General features: G+C 59.3%; 3 protein-coding genes across 3 annotated transcripts; all 3 read left to right on the top strand.

Moving 5' to 3' along the window:
• Positions 1 to 4: 4 nt before the first annotated feature.
• Positions 5 to 769, top strand: LOC134370468 (annexin-2 receptor-like). Its single transcript, XM_063087576.1, has one exon. The coding sequence runs from the start codon at positions 5 to 7 to the stop codon at positions 767 to 769; it is 765 nt and encodes a 254-aa protein (XP_062943646.1).
• A 5,582-nt stretch (positions 770 to 6,351) lies between these two features.
• Positions 6,352 to 7,116, top strand: LOC134370467 (annexin-2 receptor-like). The gene has a single exon (XM_063087575.1). It carries the CDS (start codon positions 6,352 to 6,354, stop codon positions 7,114 to 7,116), a length of 765 nt encoding a protein of 254 aa, XP_062943645.1.
• A 6,220-nt stretch (positions 7,117 to 13,336) lies between these two features.
• LOC134370465 (annexin-2 receptor-like) lies at positions 13,337 to 14,101 on the top strand. Its single transcript, XM_063087574.1, has one exon. It carries the CDS (start codon positions 13,337 to 13,339, stop codon positions 14,099 to 14,101), a length of 765 nt encoding a protein of 254 aa, XP_062943644.1.
• Positions 14,102 to 16,923: the final 2,822 nt, after the last annotated feature.

Genomic DNA, 16,923 nt, shown 5'->3' with positions numbered 1-16,923 from the left:
CGAAATGTCTGGGTCTTACGGAGTCTCTCAAACTTTCGTTTTCCCTTGGTCTGTCATCTTTGCCTCGGCTCCGCCCCGAGCCCTGGAGAGCATAAATAGCGAGGCTGGTGTCCTGCTGACCATTGTGCCTGGTCCATCAGCGCCCCCGCTCGCAGCGTCCTGCTGGTCTGAGGCTGAAGCCATGGAGCGGCACTTCCCCGGCTGTCTGAAGCAGGATTGGGATTGCCCAGAGGTGACGTCAGAGTCCCAGCCTCCGACGATCCTGAGCTCAGAAGATCGCGGTCCGTGGCCTGTCCCCGTGTACCCTGTTCTAGTAGAGCTCTCGTGCGACAGCGGTGATGGCTGTGGGAATCTGCTTTCCAGTCCTTGGCGCCTTCGCTGGGTCGGCCTGCCAGACGGGCTCGGTCCCACGGTCCGGAGCACTTCGGAAACCAGCAGAGCCCAGCCCACTGCGTTTCCTCGGACTGGGACACACGACAAGCCAGGAGGTCCGATAGGAGCGGTGGACCGTGTAGAGGAAGTCGACAGACAGGCCATCCAGCAGCCTCCTTGGGCAGGCACGCCCCACCCTGGGGACACACAGCAGGACCCCGGGGCCTCTGACAGCGTGCCCCTTGTGGAGTGTCGCCGACCTCCCGCCCCCTACCGGTGGAGCAGCCACGCACTTCTGGCAGGAGGTCTGGAGTGGATTCGTCACATTGCTGGCGCCCTCGTCTCCATGATGTCATGGGGGTGCTGCCCTTTCATCTTTGGCACTAGAGACTATTAGCAGCAGCAGGAGCCTTTTGGGATCTTCCTATCTGAAGAAGATTCTCATTTTCAAAACGTGTCCACGTGGCAAATAAAAGTGCATTAAAACGGACGTTCCGTGTTCCTTGCCTATTCTCCGGACTGTTTCCTCCTTGAGTTTTCCAGGTCTCTTACCACTTGCAAGTTTTCTAGGCATTCATCTTCATTTCAAAATGTGATCCTAATAATTGTCTTTGTACGCTTTCGAGCTTTCAGAATTGTAATTTATGATTTTAGAATTTTCCCAAATTGATTTTAAAGTACAATTGGTTTCTTACTGTTTTTCTTCCTGTTGTGTTTTCTGATGTATGCGTCGTTTGTTTTCATTTACTCTCGTGTCACATCCCTTACGTTTTATAAGGTAAACGTAGCCCTCCCGCCATCCGCAGGCTTAGGCGTGTGTGCGGGCTCAGGACTGAGACTTGGTGAAAATCTCCCGGCAGCCGCCTGGACGACCGGGTGCACGCGGACCCCGGTCGAGCCCTGCATCCCCTCCCTGCTCCTTTTGCGTTCGAGGCCGGTCCCCACCTCCGGAGGCCGAGTCGGTAAAATGAAAGGAAAAGTTGAAGGCGACGTCTGGGCCACCAGAGGGACCGCGTACGGCCGCAGGACACCCTCTCCCTTTCACTTGCCTCGTCCCCGGTCGGTGCCCGCGGACGGAAACGCCCGGAGCGTGCCGGTTGACCCGCACGGACACACCCGCACACCTCGCGTGAGCCCGGGAGCGCAGCGACAGTCTCGCCACCCCCATCCCTGCACGTTTAATCTCCGAGGAGGCCGAGCACGCGAGGATGCCCTGGTGCACCCAGGACAGTCCTGCTAGTGCTGAAGCCTCCTGGGACTGTTCCTCTGGCACTGGGGCCACGTCCGGTGCCTTCGCTGTCCTCCCCCCACCGAGGCTCCGAACACGAGAACGACACGAAAGCGGTCGCCAGGGGGAGCCCCAGAGCCGGAGCGAACGTCAGCAGGAGGAGCTGGATCTCCCGGTGAGAGGCGGCCCGACCGCCCCGCCCAGCCTCCCCCACCTCGCATCGCGTTTCTCGGCCTGCACACCTGCCCGCCGACCCCCTTCGGGGTCACACACACTCCCAACGCGACTCCTGCGTGGACGCCGAGCTCCGGACGAGGGGACGTGGACAACTTCTCCTGGGACGCCGGCCAGTAGACCAGGCCGCCCTGCCCCGCAGAGTCTCCCCACGTGGCTGCTGCAGCGGGTCCCGGGCTCCCAGGGCAGACTCCGAAGCGTCTGCGGGGCTCGGGAGGCCGCGGACTGCATGACTGGAACCATGAATGACTCGTAGAAAACGTGGACAAATGGCTTTTATTACAACGTTTGGTATTGCAGGTCTTCCTAAGGAACGAAATAGTGTCTAAGGAAAGACGGCAATGATGGGTCCACTGAGCTCCATCAAGTGTCCACAAAACCTGGCTCCACGTGAACCACGACAGTCAAACGTGGACACGGGACTGGGGAGATGTGACTCCACAGACAGCTGCGAGGATTGAAAATTAAAACCTTGGCCCGAGCGCAAAATAAGACACACCAGGGGACAGGGACTCAACCGAAGTGTATTAGGCAGGCAAGATGAACAAGCGGGTGCCCTCGGGAACGTGGGAGCAGCCGCAGGGGGACTCGGGGTGGCCTTTTATATCCAGTTAGGCTGAGCTGGACGGTTCCTACTGGCTAAGGAGGAAGGGGCGGGGAGCGAGCGGGGTTGAAGCTGAGCTGGGACCTTCTCATTGGCTGCAAAATCGCGCGCGCGGGGGAAGTTGAGTGGCGGCTCGGGGACTCTTCTGCGTAGGGGTTTCCGGGAAACTTTCTCAGGCGCCGTTTTGTGTATCTGGGTCTTTACCGCCATTTTACTTTTCTGGGGGGAGGGCCTATTAGCCAACGATGATCAGAAGATCGATGTCATTAGGGCTGAAGATCACAACGGGGAAAAGGGCGGGGGAGGGAACAGGAGCCGCCACTAAGAGGGGCAGGTGGAACACCTTCCCGTGCACCCAAATGACAAAACATCACGTTCGCCGGATTTGTCCAAACGACAGTTCGGGAGACACGTGGGCCTGCACATCCTGACCTCGAGGGGAGTTTAAAAGTCACCAGCATAAGTGACGGGGGACTCCTCGAGTGTGAAGACAAACTTCCGTGACTAAGAACCACACGCACCGCGGGACTCGGAGTTAAGGTTAGAAACCGCGGCGGGGAATCAATGCCGGTTTCCTACACGAAGACGTCGCTAAAGCTGGACGTGCTCCGTGTAAACGTCACCGTCGCACGGCCAGTCCCTGACTCGTTAGGGTTAAGCGGTGACTTCCTGAGACTAAGAAGACATCGCAGGCAGGGCGAAATGAAAACGTGCTGGGAGGTAGACTCCGAAACTCGGTGAGAGCGCGGGGTCCTGCGACAGAGACGCGACCCGCCCAGGCAACGAGACTCGTTTGTCAGGACAAGACAGAGACGATCCGGATGGCTGTGGACGCAGGGAAAGAAAAAGTGCCACCTGGCTGGCTCAGCTCTATGCCCAACGCTCCCGAGAAGCGGCGGGGCGACCCTCGCAGCGGTGCTGCCCCCCAGGAACACGGTGCTCAGCGCACCCGGGGAGTCTGGAGCTGCAGGTTCGGAACGGCCAGATCGGTGCGATCCGTGGTGCTGCCGATGCGCCAATGTGGACGCCCAACAGCGGGATGTGCGGTCGCGGAGACGACGGGATTCCGGGAAAACGAAAGTACAGGGATCCTGCAAGTGGCGGCCACTAGCGGTATCGCTAACAACGCACACCCGTTTGGGCAGAGTCGGAGAAAATCGAGACACTCAGGAACAGTGAGAGACTCGGTGTACATACGTGCGATGACAGAGAAGTGTGCCGGTTTGGGATGCTGGCCCTAGACCAAAACGGAACAAACCAGGTTCTGCAAATGTCAAAACGGCACTAGGGGTCCTAGGACTGAGAAAGCAACCGCATGGAGGGACCGCGGAACTTTGCTCTTGCCACAACCAGCGATGGACGCAGCCAGAAAACTGTCAAGTCGACGCTGATCGCAAAGTGCTGATGAGGAGCCGAGGACAGGGTGCAAGGGACAGAGCGGCCACTGAAGAACGCGTCCCCAAGTAGTGGTTGCTGCCGCTTGAAAAGGCCGTTTGAACGCAACCCCGGGAATGCGACAGAGCGGCGCTGTCACCGCTCCACATGCAGCGGTCTCAACCTGCGTGCAGCGACCTACAAACCGCTAGTCCAGCTGGACTAGAAACTGCAACCAAAAACAACGGCCCGTGCCCCTATTGTACCCACGGCTGACAAAACGCCTTCGCGGAGCCCCTAACGGAGCCGGGACCAGCCTGGGTCAGCAGGGAGCATAGAGCGGTGCAGGTACCGAGAAACACCCGACTCGGGGAACCCATCGTGGCGATCGCGAACGGCACCAGCTGCGCCGGGCGCTCCTGGCACAGGGCCAAGGCAAGTCCCCCGGCGCGGTTCGCCTGTGGCCGCTGCGCGCGGGACCCGCCCATTGGAGAATCGAGCGGCGCTGGCACCCGGCCAAGGGCAGTGCTGGTGCCAAGGCAAAGGGCCCTTTGGAGCAATCGGTATTCCTGCCACGGACTTTCCGTCTGCCGGGAGAAATGAGCGACACTGAGTGTGAGACACAGTCCGCACGAGGAAACCAGCAGCTCTGCGACCCATCAAACGTGCCTTAAAAGAAAAGTGCTTGGATGCACCGCGGGAGAACTTTCCAGGGCTTGAGCCTTCCCCTCGCCCCTTTTTGCCAAACTGACACTAAACACCCATTTCCTAAAGGAAATACGGAGTTGCCGTTTTTTCCATTCGCAGTATGGGGCGGGTTACGTTTTAGTCTGGGGCCAGCGTCCCTCCCGGCACACATTTCCATCCTCGGCCAGCTAGTTCCGTTTTTCCATTCGCAGGATGTGGCGTGCTCCGTTTTGGTCGGGCCAGCGCCCCTCCCGGCACACTTTTCCCTCCGAGGCCCGCTAGTGCCGTTTTTCCATTCGCACTATGGGGCGTCTTCTGTTTTGGTCTGGGGCCAGCACACCTCTGGGCACACTTTTCCGCCCGAGGCGCGCTAGTGCCGTTTTTCCATTCGCACTATGGGGCGTCTTCCGTTTTGGTCTGGGGCCAGCGCCCCTCCCGGCACACTTTTCCATCCTAGGCCCGCTAGTGTCGTTTTTCCATTCGCATGATGTGGCGTGCTCCGTTTTGGTCGGGCCAGCGCCCCTCCCGGCACACTTTTCCCTCCGAGGCCCGCTAGTTCCGTTTTTCCATTCGCGCTATGGGGCGTCTTCCGTTTTGGTCTGGGGCCATCGCCCCTCCCGGCACACTTTTCCATCCTCGGCCCGCTAGTGCCGTTTTTCCATTCGCAGTATGTGGCGTGCTCCGTTTTGGTCTGGGGCCAGCGCCCCTCCCGGCACACTTTTCCCTCCGAGGCCCGCTAGTGCCGTTTTTCCATTCGTACTATGGGGCGTCTTCCGTTTTTGGTCTGGGGCCAGCGCCCCTCCCGGCACACTTTTCCATCCTCGGCCCGCTAGTTCCGTTTTTCCATTCGCAGGATGTGGCGTGCTCCGTTTTGGTCGGGCCAGCGCCCCTCCCGGCACAGGCACACTTTTCCCTCCGAGGCCCGCTAGTTCCGTTTTTCCATTCGCACTATGGGGCGTCTTCCGTTTTGGTCTGGGGCCAGCGCCCCTCGCGGCACACTTTTCAGCCCGAGGCGCGCTAGTGCCGTTTTTCCATTCGCAGTATGTGGCGTGCTCCGTTTTGGTCTGGGGCCAGCGCCCCTCCCGGCACACGTTTCCGTCCTCGGCCCGCTAGTGCCGTTTTTCCATTCGCATTAGCGGGCGCCTGCCGGTGTTTTTTCCAACGTGCCGTTCCCGATTCCGTATTGTTTTCGGTGTGTGTGTGGCCGTGAACGGCGTACACGGTCTTTCTGTTTTTTCTGTAGCCCGCCACAGCTGTTACCACGATGCCCTCTGGAGTCATATATGACGCGTCCGCTGAGGATGTGGTGGGGCTGGGAAACCGTTCACGCCGGGCCGCGGGTCCGCGCGCGTGTCCGTCAGAAATTTTGTCCAAATCCACATGTGGAGACGGGGACCGGTTCGAGTGGCCATAAAACAGACAATGAGGGTGCGCCCTGTCTTTCACGTTGCCTTAGGGTGTCCGTTTGCCGCAGACGCTGGCAGGAACTGTTCCCAAGTGCCTCTCTGGAGTCGCGGACCGTACCCTGAGCGCGCGGTGCCGCGGGAAGGGTTTCGACCACGGGACAGAGGGACGCTCGGCGCGCAGCGCGACCCACGCGGACGTGATTTCTGACTCACCTAGAAGTCCATGGACGGTCGGGTACTTGGGAGCGTTTTAAATGGTTCTTCTGGCCTGAGAAAATGGAGCCGAAGCGTTACACGTACCAGCTTAGTTCTCAGCGGTCTCTTAATCGTAGCATATGGAAAAAACTCCGTTTTGCGGAGTCTGTATGGCTGGTTCTCAGAACTTGCTGTTGTTGTACATTTATTTCATTTCCGTTTGATTTCTCAGCTACGTTTTTCTATTCGAAATGTCTGGGTCTTACGGAGTCTCTCAAACTTTCGTTTTCCCTTGGTCTGTCATCTTTGCCTCGGCTCCGCCCCGAGCCCTGGAGAGCATAAATAGCGAGGCTGGTGTCCTGCTGACCATTGTGCCTGGTCCATCAGCGCCCCCGCTCGCAGCGTCCTGCTGGTCTGAGGCTGAAGCCATGGAGCGGCACTTCCCCGGCTGTCTGAAGCAGGATTGGGATTGCCCAGAGGTGACGTCAGAGTCCCAGCCTCCGACGATCCTGAGCTCAGAAGATCGCGGTCCGTGGCCTGTCCCCGTGTACCCTGTTCTAGTAGAGCTCTCGTGCGACAGCGGTGATGGCTGTGGGAATCTGCTTTCCAGTCCTTGGCGCCTTCGCTGGGTCGGCCTGCCAGACGGGCTCGGTCCCACGGTCCGGAGCACTTCGGAAACCAGCAGAGCCCAGCCCACTGCGTTTCCTCGGACTGGGACACACGACAAGCCAGGAGGTCCGATAGGAGCGGTGGACCGTGTAGAGGAAGTCGACAGACAGGCCATCCAGCAGCCTCCTTGGGCAGGCACGCCCCACCCTGGGGACACACAGCAGGACCCCGGGGCCTCTGACAGCGTGCCCCTTGTGGAGTGTCGCCGACCTCCCGCCCCCTACCGGTGGAGCAGCCACGCACTTCTGGCAGGAGGTCTGGAGTGGATTCGTCACATTGCTGGCGCCCTCGTCTCCATGATGTCATGGGGGTGCTGCCCTTTCATCTTTGGCACTAGAGACTATTAGCAGCAGCAGGAGCCTTTTGGGATCTTCCTATCTGAAGAAGATTCTCATTTTCAAAACGTGTCCACGTGGCAAATAAAAGTGCATTAAAACGGACGTTCCGTGTTCCTTGCCTATTCTCCGGACTGTTTCCTCCTTGAGTTTTCCAGGTCTCTTACCACTTGCAAGTTTTCTAGGCATTCATCTTCATTTCAAAATGTGATCCTAATAATTGTCTTTGTACGCTTTCGAGCTTTCAGAATTGTAATTTATGATTTTAGAATTTTCCCAAATTGATTTTAAAGTACAATTGGTTTCTTACTGTTTTTCTTCCTGTTGTGTTTTCTGATGTATGCGTCGTTTGTTTTCATTTACTCTCGTGTCACATCCCTTACGTTTTATAAGGTAAACGTAGCCCTCCCGCCATCCGCAGGCTTAGGCGTGTGTGCGGGCTCAGGACTGAGACTTGGTGAAAATCTCCCGGCAGCCGCCTGGACGACCGGGTGCACGCGGACCCCGGTCGAGCCCTGCATCCCCTCCCTGCTCCTTTTGCGTTCGAGGCCGGTCCCCACCTCCGGAGGCCGAGTCGGTAAAATGAAAGGAAAAGTTGAAGGCGACGTCTGGGCCACCAGAGGGACCGCGTACGGCCGCAGGACACCCTCTCCCTTTCACTTGCCTCGTCCCCGGTCGGTGCCCACGGACGGAAACGCCCGGAGCGTGCCGGTTGACCCGCACGGACACACCCGCACACCTCGCGTGAGCCCGGGAGCGCAGCGACAGTCTCGCCACCCCCATCCCTGCACGTTTAATCTCCGAGGAGGCCGAGCACGCGAGGATGCCCTGGTGCACCCAGGACAGTCCTGCTAGTGCTGAAGCCTCCTGGGACTGTTCCTCTGGCACTGGGGCCACGTCCGGTGCCTTCGCTGTCCTCCCCCCACCGAGGCTCCGAACACGAGAACGACACGAAAGCGGTCGCCAGGGGGAGCCCCAGAGCCGGAGCGAACGTCAGCAGGAGGAGCTGGATCTCCCGGTGAGAGGCGGCCCGACCGCCCCGCCCAGCCTCCCCCACCTCGCATCGCGTTTCTCGGCCTGCACACCTGCCCGCCGACCCCCTTCGGGGTCACACACACTCCCAACGCGACTCCTGCGTGGACGCCGAGCTCCGGACGAGGGGACGTGGACAACTTCTCCTGGGACGCCGGCCAGTAGACCAGGCCGCCCTGCCCCGCAGAGTCTCCCCACGTGGCTGCTGCAGCGGGTCCCGGGCTCCCAGGGCAGACTCCGAAGCGTCTGCGGGGCTCGGGAGGCCGCGGACTGCATGACTGGAACCATGAATGACTCGTAGAAAACGTGGACAAATGGCTTTTATTACAACGTTTGGTATTGCAGGTCTTCCTAAGGAACGAAATAGTGTCTAAGGAAAGACGGCAATGATGGGTCCACTGAGCTCCATCAAGTGTCCACAAAACCTGGCTCCACGTGAACCACGACAGTCAAACGTGGACACGGGACTGGGGAGATGTGACTCCACAGACAGCTGCGAGGATTGAAAATTAAAACCTTGGCCCGAGCGCAAAATAAGACACACCAGGGGACAGGGACTCAACCGAAGTGTATTAGGCAGGCAAGATGAACAAGCGGGTGCCCTCGGGAACGTGGGAGCAGCCGCAGGGGGACTCGGGGTGGCCTTTTATATCCAGTTAGGCTGAGCTGGACGGTTCCTACTGGCTAAGGAGGAAGGGGCGGGGAGCGAGCGGGGTTGAAGCTGAGCTGGGACCTTCTCATTGGCTGCAAAATCGCGCGCGCGGGGGAAGTTGAGTGGCGGCTCGGGGACTCTTCTGCGTGGGGGTTTCCGGGAAACTTTCTCAGGCGCCGTTTTGTGTATCTGGGTCTTTACCGCCATTTTACTTTTCTGGGGGGAGGGCCTATTAGCCAACGATGATCAGAAGATCGATGTCATTAGGGCTGAAGATCACAACGGGGAAAAGGGCGGGGGAGGGAACAGGAGCCGCCACTAAGAGGGGCAGGTGGAACACCTTCCCGTGCACCCAAATGACAAAACATCACGTTCGCCGGATTTGTCCAAACGACAGTTCGGGAGACACGTGGGCCTGCACATCCTGACCTCGAGGGGAGTTTAAAAGTCACCAGCATAAGTGACGGGGGACTCCTCGAGTGTGAAGACAAACTTCCGTGACTAAGAACCACACGCACCGCGGGACTCGGAGTTAAGGTTAGAAACCGCGGCGGGGAATCAATGCCGGTTTCCTACACGAAGACGTCGCTAAAGCTGGACGTGCTCCGTGTAAACGTCACCGTCGCACGGCCAGTCCCTGACTCGTTAGGGTTAAGCGGTGACTTCCTGAGACTAAGAAGACATCGCAGGCAGGGCGAAATGAAAACGTGCTGGGAGGTAGACTCCGAAACTCGGTGAGAGCGCGGGGTCCTGCGACAGAGACGCGACCCGCACAGGCAACAAGACTCGTTTGTCAGGACAAGACAGAGACGATCCGGATGGCTGTGGACGCAGGGAAAGAAAAAGTGCCATCTGGCTGGCTCAGCTCTATGCCCAACGCTCCCGAGAAGCGGCGGGGCGACCCTCGCAGCGGTGCTGCCCCCCAGGAACACGGTGCTCAGCGCACCCGGGGAGTCTGGAGCTGCAGGTTCGGAACGGCCAGATCGGTGCGATCCGTGGTGCTGCCGATGCGCCAATGTGGACGCCCAACAGCGGGATGTGCGGTCGCGGAGACGACGGGATTCCGGGAAAACGAAAGTACAGGGATCCTGCAAGTGGCGGCCACTAGCGGTATCGCTAACAACGCACACCCGTTTGGGCAGAGTCGGAGAAAATCGAGACACTCAGGAACAGTGAGAGACTCGGTGTACATACGTGCGATGACAGAGAAGTGTGCCGGTTTGGGATGCTGGCCCTAGACCAAAACGGAACAAACCAGGTTCTGCAAATGTCAAAACGGCACTAGGGGTCCTAGGACTGAGAAAGCAACCGCATGGAGGGACCGCGGAACTTTGCTCTTGCCACAACCAGCGATGGACGCAGCCAGAAAACTGTCAAGTCGACGCTGATCGCAAAGTGCTGATGAGGAGCCGAGGACAGGGTGCAAGGGACAGAGCGGCCACTGAAGAACGCGTCCCCAAGTAGTGGTTGCTGCCGCTTGAAAAGGCCGTTTGAACGCAACCCCGGGAATGCGACAGAGCGGCGCTGTCACCGCTCCACATGCAGCGGTCTCAACCTGCGTGCAGCGACCTACAAACCGCTAGTCCAGCTGGACTAGAAACTGCAACCAAAAACAACGGCCCGTGCCCCTATTGTACCCACGGCTGACAAAACGCCTTCGCGGAGCCCCTAACGGAGCCGGGACCAGCCTGGGTCAGCAGGGAGCATAGAGCGGTGCAGGTACCGAGAAACACCCGACTCGGGGAACCCATCGTGGCGATCGCGAACGGCACCAGCTGCGCCGGGCGCTCCTGGCACAGGGCCAAGGCAAGTCCCCCGGCGCGGTTCGCCTGTGGCCGCTGCGCGCGGGACCCGCCCATTGGAGAATCGAGCGGCGCTGGCACCCGGCCAAGGGCAGTGCTGGTGCCAAGGCAAAGGGCCCTTTGGAGCAATCGGTATTCCTGCCACGGACTTTCCGTCTGCCGGGAGAAATGAGCGACACTGAGTGTGAGACACAGTCCGCACGAGGAAACCAGCAGCTCTGCGACCCATCAAACGTGCCTTAAAAGAAAAGTGCTTGGATGCACCGCGGGAGAACTTTCCAGGGCTTGAGCCTTCCCCTCGCCCCTTTTTGCCAAACTGACACTAAACACCCATTTCCTAAAGGAAATACGGAGTTGCCGTTTTTCCATTCGCAGTATGGGGCGGGTTACGTTTTAGTCTGGGGCCAGCGTCCCTCCCGGCACACTTTTCCATCCTCGGCCCGCTAGTTCCGTTTTTCCATTCGCAGGATGTGGCGTGCTCCGTTTTGGTCTGGAGCCAGCGCCCCTCGCGGCTCACTTTTCCCTCCGAGGCCCGCTAGTGCCGTTTTTCCATTCGCACTATGGGGCGTCTTCTGTTTTGGTCTGGGGCCAGCACCCCTCTCGGCACACTTTTCCGCCCGAGGCGCGCTAGTGCCGTTTTTCCATTCGCACTATGGGGCGTCTTCCGTTTTGGTCTGGGGCCAGCGCCCCTCCCGGCACACTTTTCCATCCTAGGCCCGCTAGTGTCGTTTTTCCATTCGCAGGATGTGGCGTGCTCCGTTTTGGTCGGGCCAGCGCCCCTCCCGGCACACTTTTCCCTCCGAGGCCCGGTATTTCCGTTTTTCCATTCGCACTATGGGGCGTCTTCCGTTTTGGTCTGGGGCCAGTGCACCTCCCGGCACACTTTTCCACCCGAGGCGCGCTAGTGCCGTTTTTCCATTCGCACTATGGGGCGTCTTCCGTTTTGGTCTGGGGCCAGCGCCCCTCCCGGCACACTTTTCCACCCGAGGCGCTCTAGTGCCGTTTTTCCATTCGCAGTATGTGGCGTGCTCCGTTTTGGTCTGGGGCCAGCGCCCCTCCCGGCACACTTTTCAGCCCGAGGCGCGCTAGTGCCTTTTTTCCATTCGTACTATGGGGTGTCTTCCGTTTTGGTCTGGGGCCAGCGCCCCTCCCGGCACACTTTTCCATCCTCGGCCCGCTAGTTCCGTTTTTCCCTTCGCAGGATGTGGCGTGCTCCGTTTTGGTCGGGCCAGCGCCCCTCCCGGCACACTTTTCCCTCCGAGGCCCGCTAGTTCCGTTTTTCCATTCGCGCTATGGGGCGTCTTCCGTTTTGGTCTGGGGCCATCGCCCCTCCCGGCACACTTTTCCATCCTCGGCCCGCTAGTGCCGTTTTTCCATTCGCAGTATGTGGCGTGCTCCGTTTTGGTCTGGGGCCAGCGCCCCTCCCGGCACACTTTTCCCTCCGAGGCCCGCTAGTTCCGTTTTTCCATTCGCGCTATGGGGCGTCTTCCGTTTTGGTCTGGGGCCATCGCCCCTCCCGGCACACTTTTCCATCCTCGGCCCGCTAGTGCCGCTTTTCCATTCGCAGTATGTGGCGTGCTCCGTTTTGGTCTGGGGCCAGCGCCCCTCTCGGCACACTTTTCCCTCCGAGGCCCGCTAGTTCCGTTTTTCCATTCGCGCTATGGGGCGTCTTCCGTTTTGGTCTGGGGCCATCGCCCCTCCCGGCACACTTTTCCATCCTCGGCCCGCTAGTGCCGCTTTTCCATTCGCAGTATGTGGCGTGCTCCGTTTTGGTCTGGGGCCAGCGCCCCTCCCGGCACACTTTTCCCTCCGAGGCCCGCTAGTGCCGTTTTTCCATTCGTACTATGGGGCGTCTTCCGTTTTGGTCTGGGGCCAGCGCCCCTCGCGGCACACTTTTCAGCCCGAGGCGCGCTAGTGTCGTTTTTCCATTCGCAGTATGTGGCGTGCTCCGTTTTGGTCTGGGGCCAGCGCCCCTCCCGGCACACGTTTCCGTCCTCGGCCCGCTAGTGCCGTTTTTCCATTCGCATTAGCGGGCGCCTGCCGGTGTTTTTTCCAACGTGCCGTTCCCGATTCCGTATTGTTTTCGGTGTGTGTGTGGCCGTGAACGGCGTACACGGTCTTTCTGTTTTTTCTGTAGCCCGCCACAGCTGTTACCACGATGCCCTCTGGAGTCATATATGACGCGTCCGCTGAGGATGTGGTGGGGCTGGGAAACCGTTCACGCCGGGCCGCGGGTCCGCGCGCGTGTCCGTCAGAAATTTTGTCCAAATCCACATGTGGAGACGGGGACCGGTTCGAGTGGCCATAAAACAGACAATGAGGGTGCGCCCTGTCTTTCACGTTGCCTTAGGGTGTCCGTTTGCCGCAGACGCTGGCAGGAACTGTTCCCAAGTGCCTCTCTGGAGTCGCGGACCGTACCCTGAGCGCGCGGTGCCGCGGGAAGGGTTTCGACCACGGGACAGAGGGACGCTCGGCGCGCAGCGCGACCCACGCGGACGTGATTTCTGACTCACCTAGAAGTCCATGGACGGTCGGGTACTTGGGAGCGTTTTAAATGGTTCTTCTGGCCTGAGAAAATGGAGCCGAAGCGTTACACGTACCAGCTTAGTTCTCAGCGGTCTCTTAATCGTAGCATATGGAAAAAACTCCGTTTTGCGGAGTCTGTATGGCTGGTTCTCAGAACTTGCTGTTGTTGTACATTTATTTCATTTCCGTTTGATTTCTCAGCTACGTTTTTCTATTCGAAATGTCTGGGTCTTACGGAGTCTCTCAAACTTTCGTTTTCCCTTGGTCTGTCATCTTTGCCTCGGCTCCGCCCCGAGCCCTGGAGAGCATAAATAGCGAGGCTGGTGTCCTGCTGACCATTGTGCCTGGTCCATCAGCGCCCCCGCTCGCAGCGTCCTGCTGGTCTGAGGCTGAAGCCATGGAGCGGCACTTCCCCGGCTGTCTGAAGCAGGATTGGGATTGCCCAGAGGTGACGTCAGAGTCCCAGCCTCCGACGATCCTGAGCTCAGAAGATCGCGGTCCGTGGCCTGTCCCCGTGTACCCTGTTCTAGTAGAGCTCTCGTGCGACAGCGGTGATGGCTGTGGGAATCTGCTTTCCAGTCCTTGGCGCCTTCGCTGGGTCGGCCTGCCAGACGGGCTCGGTCCCACGGTCCGGAGCACTTCGGAAACCAGCAGAGCCCAGCCCACTGCGTTTCCTCGGACTGGGACACACGACAAGCCAGGAGGTCCGATAGGAGCGGTGGACCGTGTAGAGGAAGTCGACAGACAGGCCATCCAGCAGCCTCCTTGGGCAGGCACGCCCCACCCTGGGGACACACAGCAGGACCCCGGGGCCTCTGACAGCGTGCCCCTTGTGGAGTGTCGCCGACCTCCCGCCCCCTACCGGTGGAGCAGCCACGCACTTCTGGCAGGAGGTCTGGAGTGGATTCGTCACATTGCTGGCGCCCTCGTCTCCATGATGTCATGGGGGTGCTGCCCTTTCATCTTTGGCACTAGAGACTATTAGCAGCAGCAGGAGCCTTTTGGGATCTTCCTATCTGAAGAAGATTCTCATTTTCAAAACGTGTCCACGTGGCAAATAAAAGTGCATTAAAACGGACGTTCCGTGTTCCTTGCCTATTCTCCGGACTGTTTCCTCCTTGAGTTTTCCAGGTCTCTTACCACTTGCAAGTTTTCTAGGCATTCATCTTCATTTCAAAATGTGATCCTAATAATTGTCTTTGTACGCTTTCGAGCTTTCAGAATTGTAATTTATGATTTTAGAATTTTCCCAAATTGATTTTAAAGTACAATTGGTTTCTTACTGTTTTTCTTCCTGTTGTGTTTTCTGATGTATGCGTCGTTTGTTTTCATTTACTCTCGTGTCACATCCCTTACGTTTTATAAGGTAAACGTAGCCCTCCCGCCATCCGCAGGCTTAGGCGTGTGTGCGGGCTCAGGACTGAGACTTGGTGAAAATCTCCCGGCAGCCGCCTGGACGACCGGGTGCACGCGGACCCCGGTCGAGCCCTGCATCCCCTCCCTGCTCCTTTTGCGTTCGAGGCCGGTCCCCACCTCCGGAGGCCGAGTCGGTAAAATGAAAGGAAAAGTTGAAGGCGACGTCTGGGCCACCAGAGGGACCGCGTACGGCCGCAGGACACCCTCTCCCTTTCACTTGCCTCGTCCCCGGTCGGTGCCCGCGGACGGAAACGCCCGGAGCGTGCCGGTTGACCCGCACGGACACACCCGCACACCTCGCGTGAGCCCGGGAGCGCAGCGACAGTCTCGCCACCCCCATCCCTGCACGTTTAATCTCCGAGGAGGCCGAGCACGCGAGGATGCCCTGGTGCACCCAGGACAGTCCTGCTAGTGCTGAAGCCTCCTGGGACTGTTCCTCTGGCACTGGGGCCACGTCCGGTGCCTTCGCTGTCCTCCCCCCACCGAGGCTCCGAACACGAGAACGACACGAAAGCGGTCGCCAGGGGGAGCCCCAGAGCCGGAGCGAACGTCAGCAGGAGGAGCTGGATCTCCCGGTGAGAGGCGGCCCGACCGCCCCGCCCAGCCTCCCCCACCTCGCATCGCGTTTCTCGGCCTGCACACCTGCCCGCCGACCCCCTTCGGGGTCACACACACTCCCAACGCGACTCCTGCGTGGACGCCGAGCTCCGGACGAGGGGACGTGGACAACTTCTCCTGGGACGCCGGCCAGTAGACCAGGCCGCCCTGCCCCGCAGAGTCTCCCCACGTGGCTGCTGCAGCGGGTCCCGGGCTCCCAGGGCAGACTCCGAAGCGTCTGCGGGGCTCGGGAGGCCGCGGACTGCATGACTGGAACCATGAATGACTCGTAGAAAACGTGGACAAATGGCTTTTATTACAACGTTTGGTATTGCAGGTCTTCCTAAGGAACGAAATAGTGTCTAAGGAAAGACGGCAATGATGGGTCCACTGAGCTCCATCAAGTGTCCACAAAACCTGGCTCCACGTGAACCACGACAGTCAAACGTGGACACGGGACTGGGGAGATGTGACTCCACAGACAGCTGCGAGGATTGAAAATTAAAACCTTGGCCCGAGCGCAAAATAAGACACACCAGGGGACAGGGACTCAACCGAAGTGTATTAGGCAGGCAAGATGAACAAGCGGGTGCCCTCGGGAACGTGGGAGCAGCCGCAGGGGGACTCGGGGTGGCCTTTTATATCCAGTTAGGCTGAGCTGGACGGTTCCTACTGGCTAAGGAGGAAGGGGCGGGGAGCGAGCGGGGTTGAAGCTGAGCTGGGACCTTCTCATTGGCTGCAAAATCGCGCGCGCGGGGGAAGTTGAGTGGCGGCTCGGGGACTCTTCTGCGTAGGGGTTTCCGGGAAACTTTCTCAGGCGCCGTTTTGTGTATCTGGGTCTTTACCGCCATTTTACTTTTCTGGGGGGAGGGCCTATTAGCCAACGATGATCAGAAGATCGATGTCATTAGGGCTGAAGATCACAACGGGGAAAAGGGCGGGGGAGGGAACAGGAGCCGCCACTAAGAGGGGCAGGTGGAACACCTTCCCGTGCACCCAAATGACAAAACATCACGTTCGCCGGATTTGTCCAAACGACAGTTCGGGAGACACGTGGGCCTGCACATCCTGACCTCGAGGGGAGTTTAAAAGTCACCAGCATAAGTGACGGGGGACTCCTCGAGTGTGAAGACAAACTTCCGTGACTAAGAACCACACGCACCGCGGGACTCGGAGTTAAGGTTAGAAACCGCGGCGGGGAATCAATGCCGGTTTCCTACACGAAGACGTCGCTAAAGCTGGACGTGCTCCGTGTAAACGTCACCGTCGCACGGCCAGTCCCTGACTCGTTAGGGTTAAGCGGTGACTTCCTGAGACTAAGAAGACATCGCAGGCAGGGCGAAATGAAAACGTGCTGGGAGGTAGACTCCGAAACTCGGTGAGAGCGCGGGGTCCTGCGACAGAGACGCGACCCGCCCAGGCAACGAGACTCGTTTGTCAGGACAAGACAGAGACGATCCGGATGGCTGTGGACGCAGGGAAAGAAAAAGTGCCACCTGGCTGGCTCAGCTCTATGCCCAACGCTCCCGAGAAGCGGCGGGGCGACCCTCGCAGCGGTGCTGCCCCCCAGGAACACGGTGCTCAGCGCACCCGGGGAGTCTGGAGCTGCAGGTTCGGAACGGCCAGATCGGTGCGATCCGTGGTGCTGCCGATGCGCCAATGTGGACGCCCAACAGCGGGATGTGCGGTCGCGGAGACGACGGGATTCCGGGAAAACGAAAGTACAGGGATCCTGCAAGTGGCGGCCACTAGCGGTATCGCTAACAACGCACACCCGTTTGGGCAGAGTCGGAG

Source organism: Cynocephalus volans, chromosome 2, assembly GCF_027409185.1.
Source record: "Cynocephalus volans isolate mCynVol1 chromosome 2, mCynVol1.pri, whole genome shotgun sequence".
Taxonomy (NCBI): domain Eukaryota; kingdom Metazoa; phylum Chordata; class Mammalia; order Dermoptera; family Cynocephalidae; genus Cynocephalus; species Cynocephalus volans.
The sequence above is the reverse complement of the archived record's forward strand: the minus strand, read 5'-3'. Positions and strand labels throughout refer to the sequence as shown.

Bases quoted from the DNA above. Each gene is read 5' to 3' on its own strand.
- LOC134370468 (XM_063087576.1), top strand. From the start codon at position 5: ATGTCTGGGTCTTACGGAGTCTCTCAAACTTTCGTTTTCCCTTGGTCT.
- LOC134370467 (XM_063087575.1), top strand. From the start codon at position 6,352: ATGTCTGGGTCTTACGGAGTCTCTCAAACTTTCGTTTTCCCTTGGTCT.
- LOC134370465 (XM_063087574.1), top strand. From the start codon at position 13,337: ATGTCTGGGTCTTACGGAGTCTCTCAAACTTTCGTTTTCCCTTGGTCT.